Source organism: Takifugu rubripes, chromosome 14, assembly GCF_901000725.2.
Source record: "Takifugu rubripes chromosome 14, fTakRub1.2, whole genome shotgun sequence".
In the NCBI taxonomy this organism is placed as follows: domain Eukaryota; kingdom Metazoa; phylum Chordata; class Actinopteri; order Tetraodontiformes; family Tetraodontidae; genus Takifugu; species Takifugu rubripes.
Window position 1 is genome coordinate 2,439,600 of NC_042298.1, and position 16,696 is coordinate 2,456,295.

General features: G+C 45.4%; 2 protein-coding genes across 7 annotated transcripts in view; one reads left to right on the forward strand and one right to left on the reverse strand.

The window, feature by feature from the left end:
* nrg2b (neuregulin 2b) overlaps positions 1 to 13,172 on the forward strand; it is a 29,652-nt gene extending 16,480 nt beyond the window's left edge. Inside the window, exons 5-13 of one of the 5 annotated variants that reach the window (XM_029847169.1) lie at positions 2,366 to 2,424; positions 4,289 to 4,312; positions 4,652 to 4,675; positions 6,845 to 6,947; positions 7,515 to 7,638; positions 8,232 to 8,359; positions 8,742 to 8,957; positions 10,094 to 10,166; positions 10,447 to 13,172. In XM_029847169.1, the coding sequence (XP_029703029.1) occupies positions 2,366 to 2,424; positions 4,289 to 4,312; positions 4,652 to 4,675; positions 6,845 to 6,947; positions 7,515 to 7,638; positions 8,232 to 8,359; positions 8,742 to 8,957; positions 10,094 to 10,166; positions 10,447 to 10,920 (1,225 nt within the window). In that variant the 3' untranslated portion in view covers positions 10,921 to 13,172. Of the gene's footprint in view, positions 1 to 2,365; positions 2,425 to 4,288; positions 4,313 to 4,651; positions 4,676 to 6,844; positions 6,948 to 7,514; positions 7,639 to 8,231; positions 8,360 to 8,741; positions 8,958 to 10,093; positions 10,278 to 10,446 lie in introns of all 5 variants that reach the window. The other 4 variants (XM_029847164.1, XM_029847166.1, XM_029847165.1 and 1 more) reach the window with 4 other exon arrangements.
* Positions 13,173 to 13,953: 781 nt separating this feature from the next.
* eif1ad (eukaryotic translation initiation factor 1A domain containing) lies at positions 13,954 to 16,212 on the reverse strand. 2 transcript variants are annotated; one of them, XR_003890746.1, is made up of 6 exons: positions 16,023 to 16,212; positions 15,561 to 15,679; positions 15,346 to 15,454; positions 15,001 to 15,109; positions 14,372 to 14,739; positions 13,954 to 14,291 (listed from the first exon to the last, which is right to left on the reverse strand). XR_003890746.1 is itself a non-coding variant. In XM_003970112.3 (5 exons), the coding sequence occupies exons 2-5, from the start codon at positions 15,645 to 15,647 to the stop codon at positions 14,508 to 14,510; spliced, it is 537 nt and encodes a 178-aa protein (XP_003970161.2). In that variant the 5' UTR covers positions 15,648 to 15,679; positions 16,023 to 16,212; the 3' UTR covers positions 13,954 to 14,507. The 2 variants fall into 2 exon arrangements, 1 of the variants encoding a protein (XP_003970161.2); XM_003970112.3 differs by having other exon boundaries at positions 13,954 to 14,739.
* Positions 16,213 to 16,696: the final 484 nt, after the last annotated feature.

Genomic DNA, 16,696 nt, shown 5'->3' on the forward strand with positions numbered 1-16,696 from the left:
GCTGAAGAATAAATCAGATGAATATGTGCTGCTGACAGGACATTATAAGGTACTACGTACAGAGAGTAGTAATTTATCCCCTGTGCAGGGTTTTACACCCTGTAATGGTATATTACGCAGACAAACTATATATTTGAAGAGACTTGGACAGCAGTTTACAGATAGTGTATCTCCTCACCTTTGTCATGCTTTGTTGACCTGTCTGTTTGCACCAGGGGATAACGGCACGTAAATAAGTGCTGTCTGTAGACTGTCAGCGCGGTTTGTTCACTTTTGAGATACAGACGCTCTCCAGACTGCACAGCAGCAACAAATCTGTGCTGTGTGAGGTCAAGGGAGGAAGCAGAAGTTGAAATTTAGGCTTGTATTGGCAGGCTGGTTTGTGAAACAACGTTTCCCTGGGGGGCGAAATAAGGCTGGACAGCAAGATGGAGTCAATAGGGTGGAGGAAAGCATATAGGGAAAAGCACTTTGGTTAAAGAGAGAAAACATACAAACTTGCCCGAATGATGGTGAACCAAGGTCCCATCTTTGCTGAGGGTTGGCGTTCCGCATGCAACAATGGATGGTCAGATGGTCAGAGCAATGGGAGGTGTCCTCGCCTGGGCCGGCCAGTGGCTGGCAGAGCGGGAGAGTCCGGAAAAATGGAGAGAGTAAGCACATGAAGATAAGAAAAGAGAAGAGAAGGAATTAGAAAGGGAGTGCAAAGGACAAATGAAATGATATACAGTATAGGCTGTGGTTCTGCACAGGCCCCCATATCTTTGTCTCTCGCTCTGCTCTATTTATAACCCTATGGGAAGGTGCTGAGTGGGCTCTTCTGAGGATTTTTGCCGTACACGATTCGATGCTAGTTGTCTGTTCCGTGGGGAGAAAGAGAAGAAAAGGATATCCGATCAGTTGTGTAGGCGTAATATGCATGAGGATGTATGCAACGGTGTGTGTGTGTGTGTGTGTGCGTCAAATGAGAGAACTGGCGTCGACTAGACCCAATCCTAAAGTCGCCGCTCGATTCAGGCTTGTATTTCATCAGACTGCATCAAAAGCTGCGCGGCTGTGGTAATAAATATATTACCGAATCAATTATTGCTGTCCGTGCAAAATAAAACATCAAACAATTAATGGCTTTTTAGATTTTAAAGAGCTCTGCAGCAGTTGGAGGATGTATCCTCATCACTTGTCGCCGAAGCAGTAAGAAACCTTCTTCAGTACTGGTGTGAGCCCAGTAGTGCAAACCTCCGCCAGCACTGACCCTCGCCTTCATTTACTCCTCCTGTTGATGTCAGAATGTGAATCGCATCATGATTCACATTCATATACAGACACAAAATACTTCACCCCCTCGACCAGTGCAGTTGTCCAGGAAAACCGTAGATGCTAATGCTAATGCTAACACCAATGCTCTGTCAACGGTCGTGTTAAAATTCTGCAAAACAAGAAAATATAGAGCGACGGGTGGGGTTAGGTGTGTGTGTCTCTAAGTGTGTGTCTGTGGGTGTGTGTGCATGTGCAAATGACAAAAATGCACTTCCAATTTAGTATTGCTTTTAATGTGGAGTACACATACATGGTCAGAATGGGTGAAAACTGCAATATTAGTCATCTAAAACATTGTCAAATTTTCTTCTTAATCGGCACAGAAAAAGAAAAATAGACCCGATTTCATGAAACCCAATGTTTATGTTCTATAACCTTTGTCAGTTTGTCTTCTGAAGGCCTCAGAGCATCATCTAGTGGGCTGCAGTGGCACTGGTGCTGTCAAACTGTCGCATCATTCATAACATTTCTGTCTTGTGAAAGATGTTTACAGTTTGTGCGTCCTACGCGCTCATCCCGCTGTTTTCATATCTGGCCATTGACAATGCTGGGACTTGCCTGGGTGTGGCGTGGCGTTGCCTCGGCATAGATACGTGCGTCTCTCCGCCATCCCTCAGTTACGTCACCATCACCATTCTGTTTAATGTGCTTCTGGTCAGAGGCTAAAACACCAGTGCAATATATCAGAGGTCATTACAGCAATGAGGTAACATGTGTGGATGTGCGTGTGTGTGGGTGGGTGTGTGAGCAGTTGAAGGTCAGGGTACATTTGACACCCCCTACTACCCGCAGCACCATCCGGTAACCGTGGTGACTGGGACTTGGTCCGAACCGTAGTAGTGATGTCATAATGATGGTGGTGATGCAGATCATCTCTCTTTCTCTGTAGTTGGTGGATTAACCCTCATCTCTCTGCTCTCTTGTGTCTCCCTCCTCCTCCTCCCCTCCTCTCTTTGTGTTCTTCTCTTTCTCCCCTTCCTCCTGTCTCCCCCCTCTCCCCTCTGTATCTTTAACCTCCCCCCTATTGTGTCTTGTTTTCCCCCATCAGGTGTCCCAATGACTATACGGGGGACCGCTGTCAAAACTCCGTCATGGCCGATTTCTACAGTATGTCCATTTGCTCTTGTCTATCGTCTTCTCACTGAGATGCTGCATGCTACATCAGAGGGGTGTGTGTGCGTGCGTGTGTGTGTGTGAGAGAGAGTGAAACAGAGAGAGAGCATGCCTTTGTGTCCACCCCCTCCTCTCACTGTCTCCCCTGCTTCCTCTGTGGTTCTCCTCCGGTCACAGAGAGACGATACTTTTACTCCAGAGAGAATATTTACACTTAAATTTTCTTTTTTATAATGTCTAAAACGTACACGGATGCCTGTATTAGCGCCCAATGTTCCCTCTGCGTGTATTCAGACATTACAAAGATCTTCGCGTGTGGACTAAAAGGAGGACTTTATCTTCTGAACGTTGTAAACTGCAAACAGAACTGCAGAATCAGAGGAGACAGAGACTGAACACAGATAATACCAACAATCTGGTGCTTGTGGAATGAGTTTTAAACTCTCTGTTGATGGTTCATCGGTGTGTTTAGCTTTCTGGCAGCAAAAAAGCAAAAGACATTATATTACATTAAGTGCAAACACTGTGCTGTTGCTCTCTCATAAATAAGGAGAAAATGTCGTGCATTGATTTTACTCTTTGGAGCTGGACAGTGGCTGGCAAATCAAAGCTTTAGATGGACATCAATGCAATTTTCCCTGACATTGTTTTGAGCAACAGCCAGTTTCTAGATACTCCACTCTGTCTGAAAGGGTTACTGGGAATAAAAATTCCCAGTCAAAATGTGTTTGGCATTATAAATCTATATTTAAATCATGGTTATGTCTGCTTGATAACCCTGATATTTGACTCTGAGCATCCATGGATCATCTGATCGAGTCTGTCACGAAGGCATGTGACTAAACGCTCCTTGAAATGTTCTCGGGTTGATTCTCAAAAAAGGGGTCATGTCTTTGTTTGTCATCACAGTTTAATTTATTCCAAGGAATAGTTTGACATTTGTGCGTTACACATTTAATCTTGGTTTTATTGAAAGATGAGAAAATTATGAATTAATGAGTTAAATTAAAGCGACGCTGCTTTCGGCCTGTGTTCGTTGGCGCCCTCTATCGGATCACAATGGTAAGCCAACCACTTTGGTGACATAGATGTAATATTTTCATATAACCGGTGGGGTAAAAGCGCCCCCCAAAATGTCAGACTATTTCTTGACATGAGAGGGATGCAAATGGGGCGTGTGGACGCTGAAACCAGTCAGCCAGTCCTGACACAACTAATCAGACACATATAAAATCCCAGAGGAATGATATTTATGGTAAGACAGTTGCTCCCTGTCATGTTTTCTTTCTTTGCTTTACTGTTGGTGCAATTTTCACATTGATGCCAGAATAATCATCTAAAGAGCGTATTATTTCATGAGAAATCACAAATGGAACTTGCTGGTTCCATGCTGACGCCTGTGTGACCTCTACAGCTTCTCTGTGATTTTTCTTTGACTTGGTTGAAAGCGTCTTTGTTCCTGCCTGCCGTTGAGCACAACCGCGCCCTCCAGTCTATGGTGGACGGAGGAGGGTGACTTTTCCATGTGGCCGTCCCTTCGAGCCAGTAATGCATGCCAAGCCATGGAAAAACAGAAAACCTGCGAATGCCCGGATGATTTCTTTGTAAATCATGTGAAAGGTGACGTGAGATTTAAGCAGCAGAAGTTGGACAGTGTTATAAAGGAGGTGTAACGCTGTAATCGATGCGGAGGCACACAGGTGCCAGCAGTCCAACCAGCGCCCACCCCCATCTGCTGTTCCAGCCTCATCGACTGTGGTGTTTTTCTGTTGGACAGTAACTCACTGCTTTTTACCTTTTGTTTTCTTGCTTTTTTGTGTCTTTTGTTTCTGTTTCTGTCCACTGTTGTGTTCTCCAGAAATGAGGTCTATTAAATATAGCAGTAAGTGATGTGGCTTCTTGTCTTGCTGTCTTTGTCCGTCGGTCCGTCCCCGCATGCGTTTTCCTGCCTGTTAACCTGTATTCTGTCTAGTGTTCTTTCTTTTTTTCCAATTCTTTTCTCCCACCTCACGTTTAGCTTTGTTTGTGTTTTTCTGTCGTATGTGGGGGGGTCACAGAGCGGTGTCTGTCCGTTACTGGACAGTACACATGTCGGCACTAATGAACCTAAACCCTGTTCCTATACAGGACACAAATATCAAATATCTGCTCCAGAGTGGACACTAAACCTGACCCTGTCTGTCTCTTTTCCTTTTCTCACGACCACTTTCTGCGCTGGCAGAGGTTCTCAGAATTGAATTCATGGGTATGGAACCTTATTATTCTTTTTGCTGTGCTTTAAGGGTTTGCCAGGGTCCTCTCACAGTCACACATTTTTGTGCCATCCTCTTTCTAAAAGCAACAACTGGGTCTCCCTCAACCTGTCCCTCTTTTTCTCCTGCCCACTAACCTGCTTTGAAGACATGTAACCTCGCGTCTCTGCATGCGCTGTCCCGCAGGCTCGACCTTTTTGAAAAGCAAAAATTAGAGAGAGAAATTGATGAATTGAAAAGGATGTGTAAATAAAGGTACCGAGGAGAATTGAGAGGCATTATTGTCTGGAGGATGAGATTCATTCTTTTCATTCGATCAACACCTTCGCGTTGCCCACCCGTCTTTCTGGCTTTGGTAACATCTGTATTGGCTTTGGCAGCCTGTCAAATAAAAACATGCAAGCTGGGAGCATTCTTGCAAAGCGCTGCCAAAACCCAGCAAAAGGCCTGACCACATAGTTTGCCCTCATAATTCTCCCCTTGATTGACTCGGAGTCAAAGTTTTGGAGTGCGGAGCCGGCCTGTCCTAAATCAGGAGAGCTGTTGGCTCCTCGGTGCCAGCGGGCTCTCCACACACAGCGCCGGGCCAAGGCTCTCGTGTAGAACCCGTCCTGTCCTTCCTCCTTATTGCCTTGTCCCCTTGCCTTCCATGCTAGCACATACATATGTTAATGTGTGTGACAATTTGTTAATCCAATTGAATGAATTATGCAGTTTTGAACGCCTCTCTCGATGATAAAAAGAAAAAGCAGCTTTATCATCAAAGATTTAAGCAAAAATTGAAATGAATCCCATCTTAAGTGACACAGGGACAAAGTACAGCCAGGGTTGCGTCTCTGGTGCACTTCCTGCTGCTCTGTCTTCTCTTCTCTTCCCTCCCTACCACCCTAAGCCTTCTTTTTATTTGCTCCCCCTTTTCCTCATGTTCCGTTCTGTTTGTTGCTCCCACTGTCATTGTGTCGGTGTGTTCATTGTTCTGAGTGTTACAGCACAGCAGGCCCAGAAGAGCCGTTAAACCTCGACGCACAGAGGTGGCGATGTTTCCAATCCCGGTTCCCTGAACTCTTTTTGGTGATCCAAATGTCTTTGCTCTCAGCCTGCTTTGGAGGGAAAATCTTTCATTTCTAAAATACTGTGGGTAAAAGCTGCAGCAGGTTAGTGAAGGATGTCAGGACGTTTGGGCAGATGCTGGGACACCGGCTTATAACCACGCAAACCACCACCAAAGCATAGAAAATAGCAAACAGAACACAGCTCGACCTTGGTGCTTCACCAAGTGGGTCGAGGCTCTCTGAAACTGACAAAAGCAGTCCTGACCTAATAGAAGCTTCTGGTGCACCAATAAAGCTTGTGTGTGCACATTGGACATTTTAAAGACAGACTGTTATGAATGAAAGTCCGATTTTTCAAAACAAAAGAGCTATAATTTGCCCAAAAAGGACAGGTAGAAAGTTGGCCAAAAGAATGCCCTTCAAGCATCCCCTTTAAATCCAGCACATGTCCCTCTGATAGTGGTCAGTGACGAAGCCAACTTTGTCATCCGTAACCTTTGACCTCTGCCCAGAGAGGAGCAACAGGAGCTGGACCTGACCTCCCACGTGGGAGACGTTTCCTTTATAATTCCGGCCAGTCAAAACGGGATTTTCCAGAGCGCAGCTTTAAACCTTGGGTCCTTTTCCAGTCTGTTATTGCAGCTCTGGTGAGCTTTAACACTCAGGACGATGCTCTGTGAACACTTTGAACAAAACTGTTCTTTCCTTTTTTATTTAACGAAGGCACCTCCATAAAGGCATGTGTTCGGACCCCTTCTCCTGTCACAGCATTACACTCCCATGGTCATCGTGACTACTGTGTAGGAGCAGCAGTATGTTTATGTCAGGACGGTTTACGGCTCCCATCTTCTTTAGAATATCTGAGTTTGCTTCTGCTGTATCTTTTATGTGACTGTCGTCCACGTGACACGCTAAAGCAGCAGTGCAGCGGCCAGGATGAAAGCATACGATAGCGACAAATCTGTTTCCATGGTTACCATCAATGGAGTAGCACTCACACTGTGCGTGTGTGCATGTGTGTGTGTTCCCGTTCTGTGTCTGCTATCCATCCGTGTGTGTGTCTGTGTGCGGGCGAACGTGTGTGTTGTACGTGCTCGTTTTAATCCACAGAGGCTGAGGAGCTCTACCAGAGGAGGGTGCTGACTATCACCGGCATCTGCGTGGCACTGCTGGTGGTCGGCATCGTCTGCGTGGTGGCCTACTGCAAAACCAAGTACGTGTCTCAAAGCTTCCAAATGAACTCCCGTTATGGGCCGGGGGGAAATGAATGAATCAGGCGCGTCTTCACAAGCCTAAAATCAGTGGGAGGTCACGTGACCCCTGTGAAATGAAAGTGTAAAAATCGTTAAAAGGGAAATCTATGACACCAAAAGCTCCAGAGCTACGCGAACTCATACGGAGGATCAGACCAGGAGTTTCTGGTCGGAACACGCATGCGGCACACATCGGGAGGCTCTGTTCATTATGCATGTTCACACTTCCCCTGGATTTGTAGTTCTGCGTCGGCCTCCTCTGGAAGACGCTCTCTGATCACTTCCTGTCTCTGATTAAAAGAGACTGCTTTCTTCTGGAGTTTGTGTTAGGTGTCAGTCGTCTGCGTGCTGCTCCACTGGCACTTCTGGAAGCTGTCCTACTTTGTGGCCAAAATAATTAGGTTAAAGGGGAAACATGTAGATTTTCTTATAGTGGAAAGTAAAGGAGCCTCTGGTACATTTACTGTGCCTAGCTTAGTTTTTAGGGCTGTGGCACTTATTGCTTTTCTTTGTCATCAATCCTCCAGAAAACAGAGGAAGAAGATGCACAGTCACCTGCACCAGAACCAAAATCAGTGTATGGAACAACCTAACCGCATGTTGGCCAATGGACCCAACCATCCCGGACCTGGGCCTGAGGAGATCCCAATGGTTGAGTGTCCGTCCGTCTGTCTGTCGCCACACATTCAATAAAAAGGGACAGTGTGCAGGCTCTGAAGAATTATTCCAGATGCATCTCTGCCTGCTGATTAAATAGAACTGCCCTATTAAAAGGATTCAAGGTGTCAGAACCTTCAGAAGACTTATCATTAATGCAACAGCAGGCAGAGGGGACAAAGACACATCATCTTCCCGTCAGCTTTTCCGAGCCATGGAGCTTTAGCAGGTTCATGCCTCCTTATGTAGGGTTACTCGGATATTATATATAGCTTTGGCACCAAGGCCAAACTCCACCAAAGGGTTCCATTCAGTCTTCAGAGCAGCTTTGCCTAAAGCCAGACTAAGTAGATCTGCTGAAACACAGTGACACACAGTAGATAAAAGAGAGGAAACATGGGGTTGTGTTGGAGCTGTAATGGGCATGAGTCAGCACCAGTCTCAAAAATGAACCCACTGGGTGACAAAATGCGTAACAGCTACCATCACCACAGATCAGTCATCAATATTATTTAATAGGTATAGCGTATTTCCTTCTGAAAATGAGTGTGTGTCAATTTGAATATATGTGTGTGTGTGTGATGCAGTACATCTCAAAGAGCATCCCAACAACAGAGTGTGTGATCAGCCACGGAGCCGAGGGTGCGGGCAACTACGCAGGCAGCCGAATGTCCACGCGTTCACACCACTCGACCACTGCCTCGCATGCTTCCAGGTACACTAACCACACAGAAACACACACAAAACACTGTGTGGACGGCTCAGTACGCACAAATTCAAGCACGTTTTGTACTGTGATTCTACAGAAACAACCAAAAGAATGCTCAGAACAATTAAAGAAACGGTTTGTTTTGCAGTTCGTAGCCTGCGATGGGTTGCAGTAGCTGGGAGGAAGAGAGGAAGCAGCCTTTAATCATTTAACTCACATTTTTTATTAAAAACTCTAATATTGGTAGCATGATTTATAGCCACTCTTCTGTCCTCAGAGCCTATGCAGAGAATATGCCCTGCTCGGATTTGTTAGTTTTGCCTGTGAATAGATGCGGGACTAACAGGGCTTTGATTTGAACCAGTGTTTGTTCCACCCACGCCTGTAGACACGAGGAGCAGACGTGGAGCATGGAGCGAACAGACAGTATGAACTCAGACTGCCAGTCAGGTGGGCTGTCCAGCTCTGTGGGAACCAGTAAGTGCAGCAGCCCCGCGTGCATGGCAAGAAGAGCCGCCTACTGGGGCTGCGCGGACATGTCTGGCACAGGGATGCAGTACGGGGAATCCTATGACTCCCTACGAGATTCACCTCACAGTGACAGGTATGAGAGGGTGAGCCCCGCTGTGTCTTTACTCTTTGGTGGCCTCAAGTGGCCGTTCAGGTAATAACACCCTGTATATTTTAGTGTGACTTTACAAAGCTGTGATATCAGCAGCCAACAGCCGGGCATGTGAAATATTAACTTTGCTGACGCTTATTTAGACTCCTTGCCCTATAGATGGCACATCAGTAGTGCTTTTCAAATTTTTGGGTGGGACTAAGTGGGTGTCAAAGGGTCATTCTGTGCCTTTCCCGTGCCTGTGTTGCGATAGCCTTGTGATTTACTGTGGAACTGTCCAAGAACTCAAGACAAGATACATTTCTTATTACTGTAAGTGGGTACGAGTTGGCACATTTAAATTCAATTCAACTTTATTTATAACGCGCCTGTTCCGATCACAATTCTCTCAAGGTGCGTTACAGAAACCCAGAGCCTGACCTCCAAACAAGGAAGTCATGCCAGCGTTTGAGTGCCCTAGACTGCTCATGAGCAAGAGTCAATCAGAGGTCAAGAGCTTGCGATTTACAGCTATTAAGGTCATGGATGTTATAGAGTTCGGGCAACTTGACACTGAAAGTCTGGAAACAAACTTTGCACCCATTTTATTGGATTCTCTAGTTTATATTAGGCAACTTAAGATGACGTCAAATAGTTTCCAATCACGCCACAAAAAAGGGGAAAAGGTTGAAGAAGCTTCTGATCCTTTAGTGATTTCAGCAGAACGACACGGCACCAGCTTCACACAGCAGTTTAGACCGTTTAATGAAATATTAAAACTGCCAAATATGCCAGACCTGCGGAGAGTTTGACAGTTCCACGTAAACTGTGTGGGAACGTTTGTATGTGATATTGAACTTTGACACTCTTAATGATGAAATAGCAAATACACATTTTGGTTGAATAAACCATCATTTCAATGTATAAATAGTACAGACTCATGCATGCTGCATGTAGAGAAGAGGCAATTTCCCTGACCTGAAGTCAGTGGCACAGTTATATAACAAACTCAGGGGGGAATGGGTTCATCAGTCAGGCAGCCGGTGACCTCTGGTTGCCATAGTAGTCATCCAATATTTGGGGGGGGGGTATTTTTGTACGTGTCCAATGTATAATGCTTTTTTTTGTTTAAATCTAAGGTACGTCTCGGCACTGACCACACCAGCTCGCCTGTCTCCAGTGGAGTTTCACTACCCCCCGTTGCCACCCCAGGTACCCACCTTCCAGATCACCTCGCCAAACACAAGCCACGCCCTCTCCCTGCCCCCCGCTGCTGCTGCTTACCACAGAGATGATGATCAACCTCTGCTACGGTGCCCAGATGTGCGTAGAAAAGCATGACTTTGCATGTGTGATAGTTCAGAAGTTACTTAGAACCATCCGGAGGTGAACTCACCCGTTTCGTATTATTCGGTCCCACAAAGGAGTCGAGCGCTGTTCTACTCCAGAAGGAACTGGTTCCTTTAACATCTGTAACTGCTTCATGTTCCAGGATGGAAGTTTGTACAGACAGCCGCGGCGTCAGCGACGACCCTACCTGACCGAGAGTGCAGGAAGTCTACCATCCAGCCCCTACCGTCTCCCTGACGACGAGGCCTACGAGACCACACAGGAGTACGCCTCTTCGCAGGAACCCATACGCAGCCGACGGCGCCCTAGACGCAACCGCCTCAACGGACATATCTCCCAGCGTTCTGGGGGCCCGCGGGACTACAGCTCACAGAGTTTCAGCCAGTCCGAAGAAGAGGAGGAAGAGGAGGAAGATGATGATCACGGGGAGAGTACACCATTCCTTAGTATGCAGAACATGAACATGGACCCGCCCTTATCTGTCCCGGGTTTCCGCTCCACATCCGGCGCAGACACACGGACTTACCGTGGGCTGAGTCGACAGGGGACGCGCAGCAACGGACAGAGCCGTGGCTCCCAGTCACAGCGATCCAGGGCTGACAACACGCCCCTTTAAGACTAGACCCCCCCAGCCCCCCACCCCAATGACCCCACCACAGCCCAGCCCCGCCACCCGACACACACCCCCTCCGACAACACAACCAGTGGACTAGTGACCCGCACCTAGGAGAAATATTTTTATTTTGTATAACAGACAGATATTCTAAACAAATGAAATATTTATTTTCATTTCAGCAAAAATTGTCTACTAGCTAACAGCAAAGACTTTTTTATAATGGGGGGAAATATTTATATGTAAAGTTTTTTGATTTACAGCATTAAGAGAGAAAAAAAAAGAGAATTACGTGCCAATTTTTTCACAAGTTAGATAAATAGAATAATAATGTGGTGCCTTTTGCTGTATGCTGACGTTGGAGGTCCCATTGAGTTTTTGTAGCCTTTCTTATAAAGACTCCTCATTTTTATAGAGACCAACCCTCTTCCTTCCTTTTGCTTTGTTCTCTCTCTTCCTCTCTCTCTCTCTCTCTCTGATTTGGGATCTTTTTGAACTGTGATCTGATTATGTCATCATGCAATATTGATTCCTTCTGTGTTAAAGGTGTCTGTTTACATGATCCACACGAAATGCTCGTTTCACAGGGACATTAGCTGCTGATGCAACCAGACGCGTAGGGTAGTTTCTCTCCGGCCATTTTTTATGACGTCACCCATCTCTGTCCTCCTCTGCTGCCTCTCAGTTCTTTGTTGTTACTGTGAAAGCAGGAGCGTTAGGGAAGGTTACACTGTGCACGAGTTATGGGTGCTGCCGTGACATGACAGGCGCTGCGCGTGTGTGCGTGTGTGCGTGTGCGCACCTCATGGCGCCTCCTTTGTTTTTTGCGCCTCCGCTCACCTACCGAGGTCGTGGTCTCGCTCTCTGACTGATGTGCTCCTCCCAACGGCCCCCGGCACCGCCACAGGCTCCGATCATTGTCCAGGGAGCCGCCAATCCAAACTGAACCCGACCGATCCAGTTGTAATCCAGCCTGACTCTGGCCTTCCATGGACTGCCGAGCCCGCCCATTTTCCTATGCCAGCAGCTTAGAGCCGCACTGTGTCTCAGGACTTCCCCATCACGCCACAACAGACTCCCAGCAGAGTGCACGTCATCTCAGTTACAGTTCAGGCTAGATCTACAACCCGACTGTCCTCCTCCGTCTGTCCGTCAGGTGTCGCAGTCACTCGAGGCCACGATGAACCGGAGTGTGGGTAAACTGTTGGAATCAGACGGGAGAGCCATCTACTCTACTTTTTTGGTTTTTCTTTAACTTTATGTGTGTGTGTGTTTTTGCGTGTCATTGAGCTTGTGTCACTGTGAACGTGGGTCAGCTGATAATGGTTTATGGAGCCCGTGTCTGTTCACTATGTAGCGGGGGCGTAGCTAGGAAACGCGGGTGAAAAGGTATAAAAAAAAAAGATAAAAAAAAGGTATTGCCCTGCCCTGTTGCCTCTATTTTAAATGGTATTAATGTGAAATCAATAAATAGGTAAAAATATAAACTTGAAACTTCTGGGCCCTCTCCACCTTGTGGGTCGTGACCTATCACAGCCGTGGTGACGGCGAGGTGACGTGCAGGTTTAACGCTGCCACAGAGCCGTTTTCAGAGTCTGAATCCGCTCTTCCTTTAGCTGACAGCGACACTGTGGAAGCTAACTGGCTACAGCCGCAGCGATTGGCATTCCTACGCCTCAACCGATCGATCTTCTGTTTGGTCCTATTGACTGGGACGACTCGTTACGTGTCTGTCACCGTCTGCCCCCTCCACGCCACGTGGCTCCTCGCCTCCATGTCTTTCTCACCCTCCATGACATAAGGAAAACAAGTAGCAGATCAAGTGATACCCCCACCCCACCCCACCCACGCCCCGACCCCCCCCTCACCACACTTCTGATCTACGTCAGGTTTAGAGGCCCTCTCAAACCAACGAGAAGGCTCCGTCAGAAACGGTGCGCGTCCATTCTAATTCCGTAGATCTTTTCTGTTCAACCCCCCCCCACCCCCCACGCAGGAGATGCATGGTTCACAGATATAGAGAGTATATTAAAAATGACAACACCCCCACCCCCTCCCTCCCCAGAATCATGCTAGAAATATTTTGAAAAAATGTTTAAAAAACACGTTTGGGTTGACGGCCCAAAGGTCTGGCTAGTTTTGTCTTACTATTCACTGTAATCAATCTGGGATTTGCAATGTGGAAATACTGCAAGTGAGGGTAGTGTGCTTTTAGAGCTAGTTGAATTGTTAACAACCCCCCACCCTCTTCCTCACCCCCCCCCCCCCCCCACCTCCCTTTACATATAACACATTTCACATACTGCACATGCCTCACATATACAGTAATAAAGCACACATACACACACATACACACACACACACCATGTTTATGTTTGTCAAGCTGTCTTTTTTTATACCCTCCCACCCTGGTTTTCCTCCTCCTCCTCCCCCCCACTCCTCCTCTCCTCTGCATGTCCTAGTGGTACTGGTAGTTGGGTGCATGGAAAAAGCAGCAAGCAAATCGTTATTCCACTCGGTGAAAAAAAAAAAAGGAGAAAATAATAAAAACAAAAATAAAAATGTGTCTTCATTTGAACATTCAGCAATAAATTCCCTTCTCTTCATGTCCATTACTCTTGGAATATGCTAGAAGATTTTTTGCAAGTTTTAACAGAAACATGCTACTTGTAAAAGAAGAAAACTCCCAAACCACACCTTCATATGAAAATAAAACTTTATTCCTATCATTTTGAAACCGTCCTGTCATCTTTCATGAAATGCATGAAATACTTAATGATCTTTTATATAAAAAGCTGAAGGTTTGGCTTTAACCACTATTGGTTAAAACTGAATGTTTTATTGGCCCACATCCACACTGGTGAAGACACGAGAGCACTGCGAGTGTTATTATCAGCAAGCACAAGACGTCTAAAGACTAAAGAAGCATTTCCAGGAGCATCCAGGCTGCAGCTGAGCACAGCAAGCAACAAGTTTAAACTTAGTGTTAATACAGAAACTGATCCTTTTTGTGAGTCCAAACCAAACACACTCAAATCGTGATCTTTCTCACAGGTTTTTTTATTTTTAATCAGAAGAAAACATTGATTTGCTGACACAAGAAAATATGCGTCACTTTCTGCGTCAGGTTGAGGAATGTCAAGTGATCACAGGCGACGGACGCGACAGCACTTGAACGTGAAGTCAATCGGCTTGAAAAGAAAATGAACATACGAGCGCCTCCGCCGCCCCTCAGAGCTGGGACCGCTGCTTCGTCTTGACTGAAGCCTTTCCCTTCACTCACTGTTCAAATGGGTTTCAAGGTTTCTGTCCTGAGGAGGAAGCTGAATGTCCTGACTGCTGCCTGTTCTGGATCGTCTGTGATCGAGTGTAGACTGGAAGGCAGGATATAAACATTATTGGAGTAGAGTTACTGACGCACAGCATGTGATTAAGATGAGAGGAATCCCTTAACTCTTCAGTCGAAGAGAGCAGTCCTTCAACATCTCCAAAGAGGGAGCTGTTGCACCAGAACGTCTGTCCAGTGATCTGCACACCTCCCACTCTTGACGGTCCTTCCCATTCCCTCTACCACCAGCAGCCTCTTTCTCTCATTTATCTTCCTCTTCCTCGCTGTCATCGTCGTCCTCCTCACTCTCGTACTGATAATTACAGCGGTTGGTGTTCACAAAAAGGTCACTCTCGTCATCTTCAGATTCACTCTCATCATCTTCAGAGTTGCCAGAATCCTTTTCCTCCTTCTTCTCAGGCCTGTCTTCCTGCTGCTGCTGCTGGTTGTTCGTCTTGTCCTGCACTGGCTGCTCCTCCATAAACCCCTCTGGCCTGTAGGGTGTAACAACATAACATAATTCATTGGCTTGTGCAAAAAGAATAAAAAAAGAATAAAATAAAAATCTGATGTGAACAGACATGCATAAGAAGTAACACCACTTCTTATGCATGTCTGTTCACATCAGATTTTTATTTTCAGGGGTTTATTCTTGTGTATTTTTATACAGTAAAGGTTCTGGGTACATCGCAGTTGCATTCTTTTGTAAGTCAAATAAGTTATTATTTGACAAGTCTGTGTATCTTTGCACTCACCACTGCTGTTGCTTTTTCAAGTGCTGAACATGATCTTTGTAGAGGATCGAGCTGATCTCTGCCTTCACCTTTTCTCCTTCCTCGATAGGGTCCACGATCACAAAGTCCCCTTAACAAATGGACATTTTATAATGAAAATAAATGAACGGTTGTTTAGGAAATATTGGTTGTTGTTCTTTTTAACCAAAGTTACGCTGTAAAAATAGCATTAGAACATAGTCGACACATTTACATCGAGCTTCATTTCCCGACTCAGTGGTCACGCTGACACGACAGTTCTGACACAGCTTCACCATCTGGGCAAAGGCAGGATTTATACTGTACGCAGAATAATAATCATGTTACCTCTCTTTATCCAGATGTTCTTCCGGAACTTGGTGGGCATGCTAACCAGAAAAGCGTCACCTTGGGACGTCAAAACTTCATGGAGGTTGTTGCCACGGCTGCCAACAATCTATGAGCGCACAGACACAGTTGGGCCATTAATGGAAGGTGATGTAGGGTATTATCGCCAGAAGGAGCTACCTTGTCATTTATTATCACATCTTTATTAAACACACCTTAACAATCTGCTGGTCCTCTGTTGGAGCCACAAAGTCCCCAAGAACTTCTTTGACAACGTGTTTGCGTTTGGTGGCCTGTGACATTGCAAACCATGAGATTCAGCAAAGTCCAACAGCTGAGAAGACAAAAATACATGTCATTGTGTGTATAATGTGTGATTACAAGCCCGCGTTTAGATAAAGAAATCAAACAAATACGGTCTGACATCATAAAGTGGTTAAAGAGAAACCAATAAATCCAATGGTTTTACCAAGTAGGACCCAGGTGACTTTAACAGCGTAAATGCTTCACTACAACTACCAGGAAATGTAATTCGTGACATTTTAATTTAAGAAAACGGGAAGATATAAACGATAAAGAGAACTATGGGACTGAACTGTTACGGATACACTAGCTAAAGAAGCTAACGTTAGCGATACCAAAAGGCCTTTAACATTAACAATACATTCTTTACTAACCTGAAGAAAGAAACGACGTGTATCAAGGGCGTTGATTGTATTTTTTGTTGATTGTAAAATTTTGTGACAGCAAAGGCAAAGTAAACACTTTGGGAAGCAAACACGTTTAGATATTTCTCAGCGTGTGGAGCTACATGGGTATGTTTGCGCACTATGGTATTACTTCCGGTGTTTGGCTGGGTGACCTTTTCAAAATAAATCTAGTACGTTAGTATTTGAGACATTAAAATTGTCCTGTGACTAGATTGCTGAGATTGATATTACTTATAACGAAGCAGAAAGTGATACTTCAATTCTCCTCATCTGCAGTCGTTGCTCTCTACCGTCTGATTTATCGAATCACAACTTTTAAAGCTTCAGCAAACTATTTCCTGCACATATTTTTTCGCAGCTATCGCTTTGCATTGTGGGAAATGGATTCCGATCTTTTATCTTTACCATTTCTGTATCTCTACGCAGATTGATTAAATTGATGTATTTATAGTGAGAATTTATAAAGACATTGTGTTTACTTTGTATGTTTCCATGATGTATACAAAAAATACATAAATGAACTTCTATGAAATTCTATTAGGATTTATGTTTATCAGGCACATTGTAAGACCAAGACCTTTACTTTTAAATCTCTTTAATCTCTTAATGAAGAGAGTTAATATTATAATGGAGACAGTGAA